This window comes from Tinamus guttatus, unplaced genomic scaffold (assembly GCF_059628265.1).
Source record: "Tinamus guttatus ecotype Peru unplaced genomic scaffold, ASM5962826v1 Tinamus_guttatus_pri_ptg000710l, whole genome shotgun sequence".
In the NCBI taxonomy this organism is placed as follows: Eukaryota; Metazoa; Chordata; class Aves; order Tinamiformes; family Tinamidae; genus Tinamus; species Tinamus guttatus.
The window spans coordinates 125,764-143,022 of record NW_028289244.1 but is presented as its reverse complement, the minus strand read 5'-3'; the positions used below and the strand labels follow the sequence as shown (position 1 = coordinate 143,022).

The window sequence follows — 17,259 nt, the reverse complement described above, 5'->3', positions numbered from 1 at the left end:
CATCTTGGGATCACACCATGCTGCAACAACAATACTAAGAAAGTCTCTCTTCCTGTAATCCACACTGAAGACAAAAATAAAGTCAAGGTCACAGTGTTAACAGGGAGATTACCCTGGGAAAGTAGTAACCTGCACTTACGTTGTTCTTCTAGGTTTTTCTGAAGCATGCATTGCTGGCCACTTCAAGTGGGTTGGCTGGACCACTGGTGTGACCGCAACTCATTCTAAAGTAGAAATATCCTAGCTTATTAAAATGGACATTTGAATATAGGAGAACTTACAGCAGACATTAAGATCCCATGGGAAGACTGGCTTAAGGAATTAATTGTTTCTTAATGTTCTTAAACAAGCTGAGCCTGCTTTTCATCCTGATACAAATTTGGAATAAGGGCTTGGGAGCTTGTCTTCTGTAGAAAAGATGAGAAGAAAGGATGTGGGTAGTTAATCACAGTTAAAGCTTGCTTAAGTGTTAGACCTCTCAACTTTTTTTTTCCAGTAATTACTAATGTTTTGGGACATTCTACCTAATTAAAGATCACTGTCACAGATGAACTCTAAGGGCTCCTTCTCGTCCATCCCACAGGTTCCACGAGCCAAGGCCCTGTACAGCTACCGTGGGCACAATCCTGGGGAACTGAGATTCAATAAAGGAGACATCATCATGTTGCTGCGACAGCTGGATGAAAACTGGTATTTGGGTGAGATCAATGGTATCAGCGGGGTTTTTCCAGCCAGCTCCGTACAAGTCATCAAGCATCTGCCGCTGCCACCACCCCTCTGTAGAGCACTTTATAACTTCGACCTAAGAAGCAGGGACAAAAATGAAAACAAAGACTGCCTGACATTTCATAAGGTAACGTCACCCTTTCCATAGCCAGAAGCTAGATAGTACGGCTTAGGCTGTTTTTCCACTCTAGATTGTGTCATATCATATACCTTTATGACTCCATAGCATCCTTCTTTTTAAAATCCTAAAGCTCTGTACAAAAATCAGTAGGGTTGCAAAGCCTCACTAGTATATTAGACACTGACGTGAGTGGCTGAAAAATCTCACACGTAACTTCCACAAGGACACACACTGATACTTCAAGAATGAGGAGCATTCTTGAGAGGGATGCAAGTGCAATCTGTGATTAGCAATTTGAGTCCCTTGTTTCAGCTTCGCTATAAGGCTCCTCATCACTCAGGAGTGGATGATATTAGCAGTCTGCTTTCAGTACCAAAACACTCCAGTGGTATCTTTAAAAGATGCTTAATGACATATTAAAGAAAATTGCTTCTGAGACAAGGGATATATTGTTTACACACATTGAACATATTCAGCAAGTCTATTAGACATACATTCAGAGTAATACCTAATCTTTTCCTGTATCTTTTCATTCCCCAAAGGTTACAGAACTCGTATTTGTTTTCTGTTACAAGTACAGACTTTCTGACTTAACTGCACTTCCCAAAGTCTGCTCTCCCTACAGTGTCAAAATGAGGCGAGGCATCACAGAGCAAAACAGAGAAATCGGTGCCTACGAGTATCAGTCTCCTAACAGAAAAGTCACCTCTGCTTCTTTCCAGCTGGCAGCACAGCTCTCATGGTCTTCTAGCTCTCACTGACGGAGAGGCAGGAGAGGGAGTGGTCCAGGCCAGGTGTCCCCAAGGAGCCAGAGCTGAAGGGAGGGTGGTCAGCAGACAAGAAAAATCAAATAGCTGACAGCCAGCTGTGGTTTCTGACTGAGACGGGGAGGCACTAAAGGAGAAAAAGCAGTTCTCAGAGCAGCATCACATCAGCAGCAGCCCTATATAGGGTGAGTTTTCTCCTTGCTGCTGCAAACAAAGAGGAGAGCCAGCAACCCTTCCTTCATCATTGCAATTTCCTTATTAACGAAAGGCACCTTCCTCAGTTTTCTCCCATTTGTTTTTTTCCTTTCCACTTTATTTGTCTTTGTTTCACTGCTTACTCATTCCGTTTATTTGCTTTAAGAGGCTGTGTTCATCTCCGCTCCCACAGCAAAGTTCACACACAGAGAGTCAGCACTCATCTAAAACAGATGCTTCTTCAAAGAGGCAAGAACATCCTCCTATATCCATGCTTTGCAACACCAATCGGTTGATCCGTGAAGTGCTGAAAGATTGGTGCTGTTATTTTGGTAACTTCCTTCTGAAATAAGCTCAAGAAAATGTCAGGACCAGTACTGCTTCTTGAGGCAACTTGATCTACTTGTTCAAAAATAAGAGCTGGCTTCTGAACTGTCTGCATAAAAACAAACAAAAAAATAAACTAACCAACCCCACTCCCCCCCCCCAAAAAACCCACCTTCAAATCTTCAGCTCTTGCTGCCTGCTCTCAAGCTGCACCTGGCTGCGCAGAGAGCTTCTCTGTCTCATCACCTCTCACATCCTGACAAAATACCTCTTTTTGTTTAACACTCTGCTGTTTGCCCCATCTTCACATACCTTTGCCCTACCTCTGGGATAAGTTGACAGTAACTTGGCAACAAACCTACCCGGAAATTTATGTAGCGATTCTAGCATACTGCCAAGCAACAATCTCTTATTGTTCAAGGAAGTAGAGAGCAGATAGCCTTGATTTGCCTGGCTGACCCTCCAGAGCCATTTACCTCACTGCAAGAGGAATACAAAACTCCTACCCATTCAAATGGCGATCATGTGAACACAGACATTTTGGCCAGCAGAAACCAGCCTCCTCCAGCACTTAGAACCTTGGAGCCAGTAAAATTTTAGCCCCAAACTTTGTGTGTTAGTTCAAAAGAGAGAAAAACAATTTGTGTCTGTAAAACTATTTACTCCCTCCCTCTGATACATACACCCCTGACATATCCTTAAAAAGTTGAAATTAAAATATATGAAAAATTAACAAGGTTTAAATATTGCTGGGTTGCTCAGAGTGCAAGTCTTTCCAATGAGATTTAGCTATATGTCAATACAAACTAGCTTTTTTTCCCCTCTATTTCAGCTATTTCCACCATACCAGGATTTTTCAAAACCATAAAGTGATCTGAGTTTCTTGGCAGCATGACACCACTTACCCAGATATTTGCATAGCTTTTTTCATTGGTATACAGCAAAAATGCCACTTTCATTATTAGTTTGTTGCATGGTGATTGTAGAATCTCCACATGATGAAAGCCTCCAAAGAAGTTAAAAGCTTTTGTGCTTTTCATGCAGTTTGCATTAGATTCTTTCCACGCTCCTGATGCAGCCAGGCCTGCACCTTTAAATTAAAAACACGCGTAAGCATTGTGCTGAATAAGGACAGACAGGCCTGTGTTTCAGAATAAATACATACCGAAAGCTTTGCTGAACAGAGGGCTTTATAGGGGACACACCACTGAGGCTACTTAACAAGGTTGCTTTGTGAAATTACAGGGTGAATCCTTCTTCACACCTACTATCCACCTCTCCCACAAGAGACAGTTGGTAACAATATACTCCTGCCTTTCAGGGTGATATCATCACCGTCATCAGCAGAGTTGATGAAAACTGGGCAGAGGGCAAGTTAGGCGACAAAGTAGGGATCTTCCCCATCTTGTTTGTGGAGGTAGGTACAGCCTGTTCTCAGCGTGTTCAATCCATCCCCACAGCAAGCAGACAGCCCGGCTCTGACCCGTTCCGCGCGCGGCCTGTGGCACCTCCAGCTGCCTCTGATTGAGAGAGCGAGGGCAGTTCCCTCTCCCTCACTGAAACAGGACAGCCCAATATGGACAAAACTGGGGTTCAAAAATACCCAATTTCTGGCAGAGTATCAAAATAGCATTTATAATTGGTTCTGCTATAATTATGTATAATAACTATGCTTCGTTGAGGATACATATCGCAAGTCCAACCAACTGGCTGTGGATCACATAGGGCCTCAAGTCACAAGCAGCCTCGCTCTGCCCAAGCCAAACCAGAGCGTCGCAGGTGGCGTCATGGTCCTGGCCGTCTCCAGAACCCTTTAAACCACCTGCTCTAACAGTGTCTGTTGTTGTTGTTAGCACTGGTCTAGACATTAATTGTATTCCTACAGTTAAGCTTGAGATGCAGGGTGTAAATGGCACCAACAAGAATTCCTAGAAATAAAATTAATTGTAATGATCATAATTAGGGCAAGCATGTCTTCATGACTGTTTTATAAAAAGACACTAGTAAAAGATCTTATTTGAAGTTCTAATATATTTTGTAAAATGTCTTTCGTTTAATGAAATCATTTTAATTCAGTAATTACTTATTTAAATCTGACATTAACAAAAAATAAGTTAACTAGGACCATATAAAGTCACCAGATATTGAAGAAGGCAAAGGTAGATCAAATTTGGCAGATACGAGACTTTTATTGGCTTTGACACTTAAATTTGTGCCCCATTTTATCCAGTCCCCTGGTGCTGAGTCAAAGCAGCAAAATAGTTCTGGTTTAGACTAAGGTTTAATGACGTATAGAAATGACAATATTACTATTTTATGTGTACACATGCGCACACTATGGTTTTTAAATGTTGATTTAAGAAGTGAGGAGGAGGGAAACATGAAAACAATCCATACTTTAAAATGAAAATGCTTGAGACAACTACCTATTCTGTGCAAGAGTAATTCTTGTTCATCCCAGGAGCCAGGCATATTGCTTCACATGAGTGGGCGAGAATCTTAAAGTTTTGCAATTCGTTAATGTCAGCAGTAAATCATGATTAATTCATTTGGCAGTCATCATGGTAAAAAAACATTGTCACCACATGCCCTTTGCTATTAATACTGTAGTGATCAGCAGTTTCCAAGAAATACTGTTTAAATTGTGCCTCTATGCAAATTTAGGGCCTGACTCCTCTCATTAAAAACAATGGTTAAAAGGCTGGGGTTTTTTTTCAATGAAAATAGGATCAAGCAATGAGTGTTTTGGCCTAGACGGCCATAATTGTATGGATCTAAGTGTGCTCCTAAACTATCCACTATCAGGGAGGACTTCTCTCAATTAATGCCTAAAATATAACTGCAGAGGTTTAATATCCTGTTGAGATATGTACCCAAGTTTGCTAGCACAAAATGTAAGAGGAAGATGTGCCCAGACACCCCTTCTAATTTAGAGTTAAGTTTCTTATAACGCTCTGCTGGAGGGCCATCCATCTCCTCTTATGCATCTGCAAGTCAAAGATTTTCATAAAAAATGAAGTTTTCTGTAAAGCACAAGCATGGAGGGGGTGGGCAGGCACGGGGAGAAGTCATTCACGTCTCAGTAACATTGACTAAGGAACTAATTTTTCAAACCAATTTTAACTTGGCTGTCAGCTTTGTATCAGTAAATTTACATTTGGGATTTGTCATAGAAAACGTAAGAGTAACATTTAAAAAGGCCACGAATTTTAAAGATCACCTATGATGTCATCTCAAATCTGAATACAACTGTGCTTTTAGACAGAAAAACATAGGGAAAAGAAAAGAGCAATCACTGGGCTGAATCTGTGAGAAGTGTAACTTCTGAAATACTACCATTATTTTTTTTCTTTTTTCTGTTGCAGCCAAATTCTACTGCAAGAAAACTCCTGCAGACAAGCAAAAGCCATCAGTCCCCTCAGTTTAAGTGTGCATCACCTTTAAGAACATCAGCCACCAAGTCAAAAGGTGCAGATTCACCGGCTTTCCACAAGGTATCAGACTCAAGAAGAAAGAGCCTGAGACAATTCTCAATCACAACTGCCTTAAACACGCTCAACAGGATGGTCCATTCCCCCACCGACCGGCACACCTTGGAAATCAGCTCTCCTGTGCTCATCAGCTCCAGCAACCCCACCGTGGTGACCCAGAGCAGCGAGAAAGGGGAGCTTCCTTATGGCATGCCTGTGCAGGTAAGGCAGCAGCAGCATCCCCACTGACATCCCCATATTACAAAGCTGATCCAAGACACACTGCACTCAGTGTCTGCAAAATTAAATTAAAAGCAATCTGAGCCACATTCAGCTGTGCTGCTTCAGTGAAGAGAGCCTTTCTTAGCTCATCTCCGAACTGAGCTGCAAGTACTAGTGTGTGTTGCCATGAACGCCTTGGGTGTGCAGCTCCTGCAGTGCCGAGCTCACGGGTAACTCGCTGACTGCGGGCAAGGGGCGTTTCGCCACTGTCACCCTATGGCAACGTCAGGTCTCCAGCAGGAAGGGCCTGCAGAATCAGGTGCTCAGTTATGAGGCAATAAAGCCTAGTGTGATTAATGAAATAGCTGCACTCTAATGAGTGGGTCTGTGCTGGCAGCGATTGTTTTAAAGGTCTTTCCAGCTGATATTGGACTCAAGGCAAAGTAGAAACCTGGGGGATTTTTTTTTCCCTGTTGTATTTCAGTTTTGTTAGTAAGAACACAAGCAGCCTCCCAACCCCAAAAACCTTGTATTAGAAAGGCAAAACTCTCTATGCAGGGTATCACATCCTTGGATATCCTTACACCCACCTCAGTTCTGCCTAGAAATTTTTCACAGGTGGAACCTAAGGCCCTCAAACACTTACAGAGGATCCTGCACCTTCACAGGCAAATCCAGGTGCCCGTGCAGCCAGCCTGCGGCGCGCTGCCCGCTCCATGCGCTCCAGCCCTGCAGCGCGGGCGTGCGGGTCACGCACAAGCGGCACAGAGCGCTGGACATGCTCTGCATGGTTGCCCTGAGCCGCGCACCCAGCCCAGGAAGCCAGGGCTTTGCCACCGCTTTGCAGGGCGTATACAGATGTTCTGGCATGGGAAATCCTGTCCAAAAACACAGAGCTTCATTACCACGTTCTAAACAATTATTTTTTTCTCATAATCAAACCAGCTTCCTCATAAAAATCAACCATGTGTCATGCTACAACACCTGCTGCAATCATCCAGCCTCCTGCTTCTGCTACCCAGGCTTCTCCCTTCTTAAAGGCAGGTAGAGTCTTTGCCCTGTGCCCTATATCACCCTCCTACCTGCACCTGGCCATGTCCAGATCAAGGGTTTCTACCACGAGATTGTGATTACCACAGAGTCCTTGCCTGGCTATGAGCCAAAGCCCAGCTCGAGCAAGTTGAGAGGGGGCTGGAATCAGGCCGAGACCAGAGCCAAGCTGACCTTTGGGCCATATTCTCACCTCATTTCAGGAGAAAAAGTCTCATTCCTTCTTCGCACTCTGACCTAAAATATCAATACAGAATCTTTATAGATCATTTCAAATGGGAGGAAGTAGCTTTTGTTTAGATTTATATGACATCTGTCATATTCAAAGTTGCTTTAAATGGTTTCTAAAGCAATAAGCAATCCCCTACCAGTTCAGTCTCCACGCCATAAAAAGCCAGCAGGCATTTTGTACTTAGCACGAGCCTGCAAAGAGCCTTGGTTGTTAGAGCCTGTTTTATGTGAGAGGAAATGAAGGCTTACAATAGAACTATAATTCAATTGCAATTGCATCACATCTCATGAACCCAGTACCACTTTACCAAAAACGTCTCGGTGAACAATTGTCAACAACACAAGCAATAGAGTGGAAATGTTAACTTGTTGCATTAGAATGGTTCTGCATTTCCTTTTTACTATATGCTAATTTCCTTCTGCTGGAGATTTACAGGAGGCTGTATTTGCTCTTCTTATGGCCACATGGGATGCAGTTTTTCCCCTTTTCATATCCAAATTTTGGCTGCTGAATTTGATTGACCTGCAGATTTGAGATTGTTATGCAAGTCTAGGCACAAACTGCCAGGTTAGACAATGTTGTTTTTTTAATTTTGCTTTCTAATATTTCTAATATTAATCAGATTGAAAGTTGCAGTGGAGAATTTGTTAATAAGGGAAACTTAATGATCAGAAGAAAAAATCCAAGATAAGGGATACAAGCAAAGAATAATTGTAAAATAATGAGAGAGACAAGAGCTGATGTTAATTTCAAAGGTTACTTTCCCCAGAACTTGTCAACTATTGTGAATTTTTTTCACTGATAGTAGCAGACTTTTGAAAAAATGGCAGTGCATCTCCAAAAGCGTGGTTGTATTAGGGCAATTTTACACACACATCACCATCTGGAGGAAAAATGATCTGTTTCTTGGATTTAAACTACTCCAAATAAGATAGAAAAGGTTTAGAAATAATGAACAATTTCACACCTAATGCTAGTGCTGAAAGTTCAGCCTTGGAGTCTGAGCATCAAACCAGGGTTTTTGCTAGGTGCAGTGATATGAGCGAAGGAGCTGCACAGATTGAACTGCACCCTTAATTACTGCTGTGCATTTCTGTGTCCTTGAGTGAGTTTTCCGAGGCCAAGTGGCCTGGATCTTTGTGGGTGGTCACAAATCTGGCGCAGCAGATGGAGCCGAATCTCTAGCCGAGCTGTTTCCATGCCGGGTTGTATCCTCAGCATGGTCCAGGCAGGCGTCGAGCCCGTGCTTTCTGCTGAGCCATGAGTACGGAGCCTTGCTCGCAACGCACCCGCGAGCCGCCTGCGAACAGCAAGGTCTCAGGAGGGGGCCTCAAAACCTGGCAGGCAGAATAAGTTTTGAGAGCAAAGCAGGTAAGAACTTCACTGGCTGTTAAATGGGAGTTGCTCCATAAGATAACACATGGGGTGCAGATGTTTAACTGAAGGATGGCTTAGCTCTATGCAGCAGCCTTTAAAAGGAAGGAGAACCCACTTGCAGAAGGGCTGCAGAGTGGCCGCCTTGCCAGGGCCTCCTGGGAGCCTTTCCTCTTGCCATGTGGGAGGAGGGACATGCTGAGAGGGAACCAGTATTTGCACGGGAGCGAGGAGCACTGGGCGAAGCGGAGAGGCTCTGCTCGAGGGCTGGGGTGAATCACGGGCATGAGGAATGCGCTCCGCAGCCCCCGCCCGCCCTGCGAGCGAGGGAAGCCCGGGCGCCGAGTGGGGCTGCCACGTGAAACCTGGCAAGGCCGCAGCAGCTGCCAGCCCGGGCTCCACGGCCAGACAGCGCAGCCTTCTTCCCACCTAGAAACCACCCGGGGCAGCAGCGGCCCCGAGCCCCACTGCTCGCGCCGGGCCCACGCTTGGTCCTTCGGGCAATGAGCTCACTTCATACCCTCTGTGAGATGAGGCTGTAGGGCTTTGGCAGATGAGTTGGTGGGAAGGGAGCAGTGCTGCCATTGGGTGCGAGCGGCTCGGGATGCAGAGGGGGAGGCTTAACGTCAGCTGCCATGGATGGGATGGGGCAGAAAAAACCTTAGCAAAGGGAAACTGAGAAACAAGCGACACTACTGTCAGCCGAGCCTTTCAGTCCATCTCTTCCGCAAGGACATGCTTTCAGACTGATACTGAAGATAGATTTAGATATAGTAATAATATTTTTAGTAGAGATCTTGAATAGGTCTCCATCCCTTAACTTGGGGTGTTCAGGGTTTTTTCTCACCACATGAGAGTGGGAATTTTCCAGAAACCTCTCATTACGTGACACTTGCCCCAAGCTACAAGGCTACGTAAGCCCCAAGGAGACGAGGAGTGGCGCTGGCACCTTGAAGAGCCCCGTGCCGACATCCCCCCAGGAGGCCGCACAGGGCAGGAGAGGCACAGCTCGTGGCAGGAGTAAGAAACGGAGGTTAGAAAAGCCAGGCTAGGTATTTCTAGAGTTTCCAGCCACCCTGTAGCTGCTGCCTGGCGCTGGCACCGCTGCAACGAGGCCAGGCTCATTTCAGGCCATAAAAGGGAAGAGGCCGGGGCCACGCGCAGCAACGCGCTCGTCCTGCCGCAGCGCCGGGGCGGCTCCCCACTTCACTACTTTTAAAGAGAGTCAGCGCTTGGCACCCACTGTCAGGTAACATTTGGGTTTTCTTGTAATGTAAAATTATCTGAAATATGAAGGACTTTCAGTAGTACCAAGAGCATTTACTGCTTTCGTAATGGAAGAGAGAAAATATCCCTAACTCACAAACCATCTCACAAACACTCTCTTGACAAGGAATTCCCCTCTTTCAGGAGGGAAAAGTAGGAGCTATTGAAGAAGCCAAGCTAGAAAACATGCTAGGGACAAGCTGAGTAGCAAGGAGGAGTAAGAAAGGGTGTTGAGAAAAGACAGAATAAGGGCTTGCAAGATACCTGCAGGAGATAAAACAGCTAAATCCAGAAACCACTTTTGTACCTATACCTAGCTAGAAAATATTCAAAAAAAAAATACAAAAGCAGTTTTGGCACAGGCTCTGAAGGGATTGCTGATTATGTACCCACTGGGAATGGAGAGAGGTTAAAAAATTAACCTCCCCATCCAAAGGGGAAGTTTCATCAGGAATACTAGCAAGTACAGGAGAAGAAACTCCAGCTTTCAAAACTTTTGGTTCTCAAAATTGTTTAAATAGATTGATAATTTCCAAGCAGCTGCATTTATATGAGAGAGGCAAGTCTGATTCCCAGCAGGAGCAGAAAACAAGAAATGCAAAGATGGTTTGAAGCTTACCTGCCATTCCAGGTCCAGAAACAGAGGCTGTAGTTGCTGGTGTTTTAATTAACTAAATTCACTACAGAGGAACAGAGCTGGTGAGTCACTTTTTTCCCTGCTAGGTCCATGCTACGAAAATGCCCCAGCATGGTATTAGAGACATGACCACTAGAAATGAGGTCTGAAATGAATGAGAGATGAAAGCTCTGACTACCTGCGTCATTAAAGGTCTTGCGGTCTTTCCTGGGGAGCACAGCTGCCAGCCAAGCTCCAGCCCGGGAACCTTCCACGGGCCCTGAGTTTTCCCAGGGATCTCCACTGAAGCGGCGCTACTGCTGGGAACCGTTTGCACCTCCCGAAAACAGCTCCCTCCTCCAGGGCTGCAATACAGCTAGTGCCCTTTGACTTATGGAGGCAGGAATCGCCAACGTGAACAAACGGACTGCATGCATTAGATCACTCTGGGAACCATTTTTGTTCTTCAAAAGGGATAAATCAGCAGAGCAGATTATGATGCACATGCCTGAAATGATGAACGCTGAGCAGTGCCACCCTTTCCTGCGGCCCTGGGATGCAGGCTCTGAAGACAGGCCAGTCTGTTGCTTGTTCTATTCCCCCACGACAACCTGCCACCAGAACCCCCTTGTCCCAGAACGGCACGGAGATGACAAAAAGAGAAGCAACATTCCTGGGTAGAAACCAGATGGAGCGTCAGGAACTTGCCCTGATAGCACAGAGAAGCATCAGCCGGGCAGACCTTCCCATGCAGTGCTCAGTAGCGCCGCCTGCTCTCACAGTTCTCAGAGTCTATCTTGGCTGTGAAGGTGGCAGGCTCATAACAAGGCAACATGGTTCCCAACTGCTGGAGCTGGTGCAGTGCCAGGTGTGGCAACGCTGCTGCCTCCAGCACACGTGACAGACCTTGGCCTCCCCATCTGTGAGCCAGAGATAACAAAACCTCCCTGCTCCTGGGGGTTTTCAGAGACCTCACTAATCCCTTAGTGTTCACAAAGCACTTGGAGATCCTCCAAAGCAAGGCATTACAGAAGTGCACATGCTTGAGCCCTGTCCAGAGGGACCACCTCTGGAGGACAGAGATTGAATTGTTCTTGTTTCATTTAATCCTCTGGCTCACTGCTGAAAGGGTGAACAAGGAGGAAGCGAAGGCGAGTGAAGAGAGCCCAGATTCAATAGTTCTGCTTTGCTATTTGACTGAATTGGACTTTCAAGTGAAAGGGATGGTCTGCCTTCCCTAGAAAATTCTCAGTTTTCATTGAAAGATGTTGCACCCCAATGATAAAATCAATTTGCAGCAACAAGAAAAATACTTCCATTAAAACAAGCTATCGTAGAGCTCCCAGCAGGATACAGCCCAATGCCTTCACCTTCTGGTATGGCAGGACTCCCTTGGTCAGATAACCCTCCCATGACACAAGTGTCCTCACCCCGAGGAAAGAGGCCAATGCGCCTTCCAGGAGAGCCTGCCTAGCCAGAGAGGGGAAAATGCAAGAGAAGACACCCCGACATGCGTCTTCCACGGAGCACTGCACTGGCATTTCTTAATGTATCTTGCATAGTTGGCTAATGTAGTTTAGGATCGTTTAATCTTTGTGCATTTTTGGAAAAGGATTAACATTTTCCATCTCTAGTAGCTCTGGTACCAGTTTTCCCAGTCATTCGACAAAACAGCTATGAAACAGTAACTGCCTTTGCACTGGAAATCAAATGAAAAAATGCCCATGTCTCCGTGTGCAGCAGGGAGGCTCTGTCCTCCCCTCAGCACACCAGAGGGGAGCGCGGCGCTTGCCAGCCCCAGAGAGGCCATCCGACTTGAAGGCCTTGAAATAAACTGCTGAACTAATGAAGTGAGTAATCACAGCCCTCATTAGCCATGAGTAGTTTCCTCTACCCTTTTACTCACACCATGTCTCCAACCCCCTTTCCTAGAAGGGTTCAGAGGTGCACAGCAGACTGTAACCTGCATGTGCCTGCCCTTCTTTGCTGGCCTAGATAAATTAGCCTGATGCTCGAATGTTTTCTCTCAAGGCAAGCAAGCAACAGCCGTTATCTGCTAGTAGATATAAAGCACAGGCTGATTTTGCAGGATGAACTGGCACCGAGACTGCTACTGATAAGGAAAATGAGTGACAACCTCCTAAGTTGATGGACCTTGTCCAAAGCTCATCTTTTCTGCACAAATGAGTCAGCTCTGTGCTCTGGTGTCTCCTCCTCTGCCTGGTTTACAAGCAGCCTGTGGCCGATGGGGACCCTGAAGTGATATCCCAGCCTGGGCCTCTAAAAAGTAACAGGTCCTGCCCACAGGTTGCTCAAACCCTCCAGAAACTGGTGCCAGCCTCATCTCAGATGAGCTGGTCTCCAGAAGGGCTACGCAGTGACCGCCGCTTGGCTTCGCACTGAGCACCGCTGGGTCAGTGCCAGCCTTCCCTCCCCCCTCCCACACACCACGCTGGATTCTCTTGAATGGTCAGGTTTAATCCCTGCATTGATACAAAGAGCAATGAAAAGCAAAACACGGTCTCAGTTACAAGCACGCACCAGTGTAGTTTAGCTAAAGCAGTTGCAAAGGATTAAGTCAGAAATGAATGAAATCACAAGTACCTTTTGCTTGTAGATGTATTTGTGCCTCACTCTCTTCTGGGAAGAACTTTGCCCATGAAGAGGGCTGGAAACAAAGTTTTCAAAATTAAACACTAAGCATATCCCTAACTTGAAAATGGGAAGACATATGAAAGGGTGAAAAAGTAGAAAAAACTCTGGCACATCAGAAAAGCTTGGTTTCTGAAGAGCCAAAAATAATCAAGTGATGGATTGGCTGCTCCTTTGTTTTTTCAAGACAAACAGACCCCGTGACACACATGGACAGCAACAGTCCCACTAGCTGCAGCCAAGGAGAGGAAACGCACTTCTAGCGTACATGGTTCCTCTAGCCCATGCAAAATTCAGCCTCTTCAGGTCTCAGAAGCCAGCAGAAGGGAAGGTTATAGCCACGTGGACTCACTATACGTACTCACCTTCTCTGCTGAAGAAAAGTAGGGGGAACATAGTAAAGCACATGCTGAACTTTGAGGAATTTCAGCCCGTGCTCTCCTCCACTAGGCTTTTCAGTCAGTAAATCCTGATCAACACTTCAAAAGAAACTAGTATCTACCTATCATCTGCCTTTACCATCTAAACCCCACTCACAGTGTACAACAGGGCTTCAGTGCTGGCAGCTGAGTAAGTTTTCAACGAGAACCTGAAGGCACGCGGGGCAGAGGGGGATGGCAGGTCTCTCTTGCCATGCGGGCAGCAGGCCGCAAGGCGCTGTTGGTACCGATGCCGGGTGGGCATGCTCTTGCCCTCGCCGTGCGAATCGCTGCTCGGCCCCGCTGCAGAGAGGTGCTGCTGGGCCCTGCAGCAGCGTAACGGCCTCACCCAAGCTACCCGGGGCAGCCATCGCTCCCAGGACTGCCAGGGCAGAGAGCTGGGGACAGAGGACAGGGAAGGCGCCTGCAGCGCTGGTGCTGGAGGCCAGGCCTGTCCGCTTGGAGCAGGCACTGCACCTACCTCCTTCGCAGGGCCCTGTGCACTGCAAGCTCATGGTGCCACCCCGAGAATTTCTGCTGAGAAGAGCGAAGCCACGGGGAAGCGGCCCCAGGACACAGCCCTCTGCAGTGCTGTCTCACCAGCACTACGGAGCTTAACATTTATCTTCTGATTTTCCGCCCATTTGCAACAGAAGCACGAGCTTTTACCTACCTCAGCAGCAGATGAGGCAAGGGCTTGTTCAACACACAGCTACCAAAAGTTACTGTGCCAGCAGAAATGATGCTGATGTTCCTCCTTTAAACATGAAAGACTCCTACAAGAAGAGGACAAACTGGGCATTAGGTTGATTGGTACCTCTCCCTAGATGCAAAATGATGGTAGGGAAACAGTGGCCTCAAACCATATGCAAACAAGAGGCTCCCCTTCCCGTGCGCCTGCACCACAACTTGCACGGCAGACAGTTATTTTCCTCTGCCTGGCAAGGCTGGCGAAGAAGGACGCCATAGACATGGTAAATAGCTTTAATAATAGTTATTAAAAGATCACCAAGGCAAGGACTATATTATTTGTATTTTATACAATGCCATACACCCAGCTGGAACTAAGTAAATAGCAAGTGAAATGGCATTGATTATACAAGTCTCTCACCTGGCAGACGTCACAGTCTCCTACTGGTTAGCAGGTCTGGAGTTCACATCTGTTTTTTTGCCAAACTCCTTTTTCTTCCTGAAGCAAGTGTTAGACATAGCAAACTCAAAGACTCTCATCTTGTTCACAGCTTGCAGAAATGAATGGGAAAACACTGAACACAAGAACAGGGATAAATGAGTATCTCCTCACTCAAAAGGATCTCATATTTAAGAGTAACCATGATTACAGATTTAGGGCTCGAATTTAACATTTGAAAGTTGTGGCTACTAATTTAAATCTAGCCTGCTTAATCATTTTTTTTCTGAAAAACTCCTCGAACACACAACAGCCTGTCCTATAAGCCTGCGGTTTAGCATCTTTCCAGCAACAACAGCCTGCCCACCCATGTCCTGCCATTCACTCACAGACAGGAGTGAATCAAAGGTGATTTTTAGCATTGGAAGTCCAGGGTGCAAACACATCAGCCACTGATGAATGATCTCAGCATGACTTGAATGAGTTTGTTATTTATTTACAGGAGAAGCAGTCAGCCCTACCAAACTCTACCCAGGAAACTGTCTCAGTGTTAAAGCAGGACTATCACAAGTCCTCCTGCTACCACATTTTGCATTTTAAACTTGTTCATCACATGCTCCAAACTCTTCTTTCTCCCGAGATGTTTTTGTAAGTAAATGAAAGCCACTTGTGTCCATGAGTCTCACTTCCAGTGGGGGATTGAACCATATAACTCCCCAAAGTCCCTTCTACGAGCATTTCTGTGACTCAGAGATGGAGTATCTTAAGGTTCCATTTGTTTTATGTCTACAGCTTTGCAATGCTGAGAATGACAACCAGCATTAACTGTCATGTCATCAGGGGTTTGAAATGCAGATGTTTATCTCCTACAAAATGAACCAAGATACTCATCTCATTCCATGCAATCTACTGGAAGAATGTCAAGGGAAGCAAGGAATTGCCACTGAACAGCGTTACGTTTAAATCAGTGGTCCTCTCTCAGTCTGTCACTACATGGTGTTTATGAGAGCCACAGAGCAACAGAAATCCTTGTTAAGAAGTCTGATCTCTCTTTTTTTGAGGTGTTCTTGAGGCCTGACAAACACTATTAACTGCTATTCTGAATGACTAAAATAAGCTTATATTCTGAATAATAGTTCTTTTTCTTTCCTTTTTTTTTTCTCCAGGTCAGTGCATCTTACTATCCTGCACCAGGATCTTTGGGGCATTCAGCAGCCATTGTCACCCTTCCCCATCTGCAGCATCACATATCAGCTAATATGTACGTAAGGATACTGAACCTTGGTGGTGGTGTCATGCAGTTCCCAGTGTCTTCTCCTGAGGTTTAACTAGGGCTCCTGCCTGAGTTTTCAGAGTCAGAAGATAAAACCACATTAGAATGCAGGGTTCCTTATGTTCATTCGTACTTTGCTGTCCTAACCATGAGATCACAGAGACTTAACATGACAATGACTCAAAGATTAATTTTAGGGAAATCAAGGATATACAGGCATTTAGCTACCCTACTGGAAACATTCAAGGGAGATTCTGATCATTCCCTAATTATTATCAAACTTATCTATTTGAATTATTATATTTCCAGCATATAACCATCTTCGCACCTTATTACCCCAATTATTTCCAGATATCTAATTCTGTCCATTTATCACCAGCATATTTTAAAGTTTTAGATATAAGCAAATTACTCCTTAAATGTCTCTAGCAATTTATTTTAAAACAGTAAAACTCACTAGCATTTTGTGTTATTCAAACTGACAAAACTTCCGAATACGTAGAATTAAAATTTGCAAATATAGTTGGTGACTTGTTTTCTCTAGATAAGACCGGTCAGCCTGGCACTATAGTAAGCAACCTATCAATAACCAAATAGCAATAAGCTGCCTAGATGATCATAAGCACTTCCCTGGCACCAAGCCTGACCTTGGGAGACCTTAGTATACACGAGCAATACCTGCAAGTCTGTATTGCCCTCACAATATTTGCTCTATTCATGCATTAGCATAGGTTTTGCTGCACAGTCACATATGGTTCACTGTGGAGAACCAATTATCTCATGGCCTAAACAAAAATCTGAGAACTGTGACAGAGGTGTCTAAAGAAATCTCGAGTGGTTTCCTGCCCAATTTCCTCACCAGTCCAAAGAAGAACCACCCACATCTCAGTCGTCCCTTATCTACTTTATTCTTAAAAGCTCCCAGTGATAGTGGCTGAAGTCTCGCTGTTCTTTTAAACTGCTGTAGATGCCTGTCCATAGGTGGACATAGGAGAACAAGGCAGAAAATGGAAAATAGAGTTAATAGACTAGAGTTCTTCAGAGATGTTATTGCATGAGGACTCCTCCCCACTCCTCTTAACACCTCCAGATGATACTCAAGGCAAGCAGATGCAAGGCCTCTTGCTCACCATGTACTTCAAAGATAGAATGTATTTCTGATGCTCTCACCTGGAGAGAGCATCTTAACTGCACTCTTTCATGCTGCTTTGCCTTAGGACAGGTACCTGTTAGTCCTTAATCAGTTATTTCAATGGAGTACTCACTATGCAATGTCGAGAACAACAACCCTCTCCTCCCTAATCCTTGCTCGTTGCCCTTGGCTGATTTGGCCGACACTTCTGGGACAGAAACTATTGACAAGATCTGCTTTGTTCTTCATTTCTGTTGGCTTTTTATTTTATTCATTATTCCCTTTGGC

The 17,259-nt window shown here is 45.3% G+C and overlaps 1 protein-coding gene across 1 annotated transcript in view; it reads left to right on the top strand.

Moving 5' to 3' along the window:
- The window catches only part of SH3RF2 (SH3 domain containing ring finger 2), a 39,628-nt gene that overhangs the window by 16,222 nt on the left and 6,147 nt on the right, over positions 1-17,259 (top strand). Inside the window, exons 2-5 of the mRNA XM_088536966.1 lie at positions 584-853; positions 3,458-3,553; positions 5,502-5,828; positions 15,733-15,827. Of these exons, the coding sequence (XP_088393092.1) occupies positions 584-853; positions 3,458-3,553; positions 5,502-5,828; positions 15,733-15,827 (788 nt within the window). The remainder of the gene's footprint in view (positions 1-583; positions 854-3,457; positions 3,554-5,501; positions 5,829-15,732; positions 15,828-17,259) is intronic.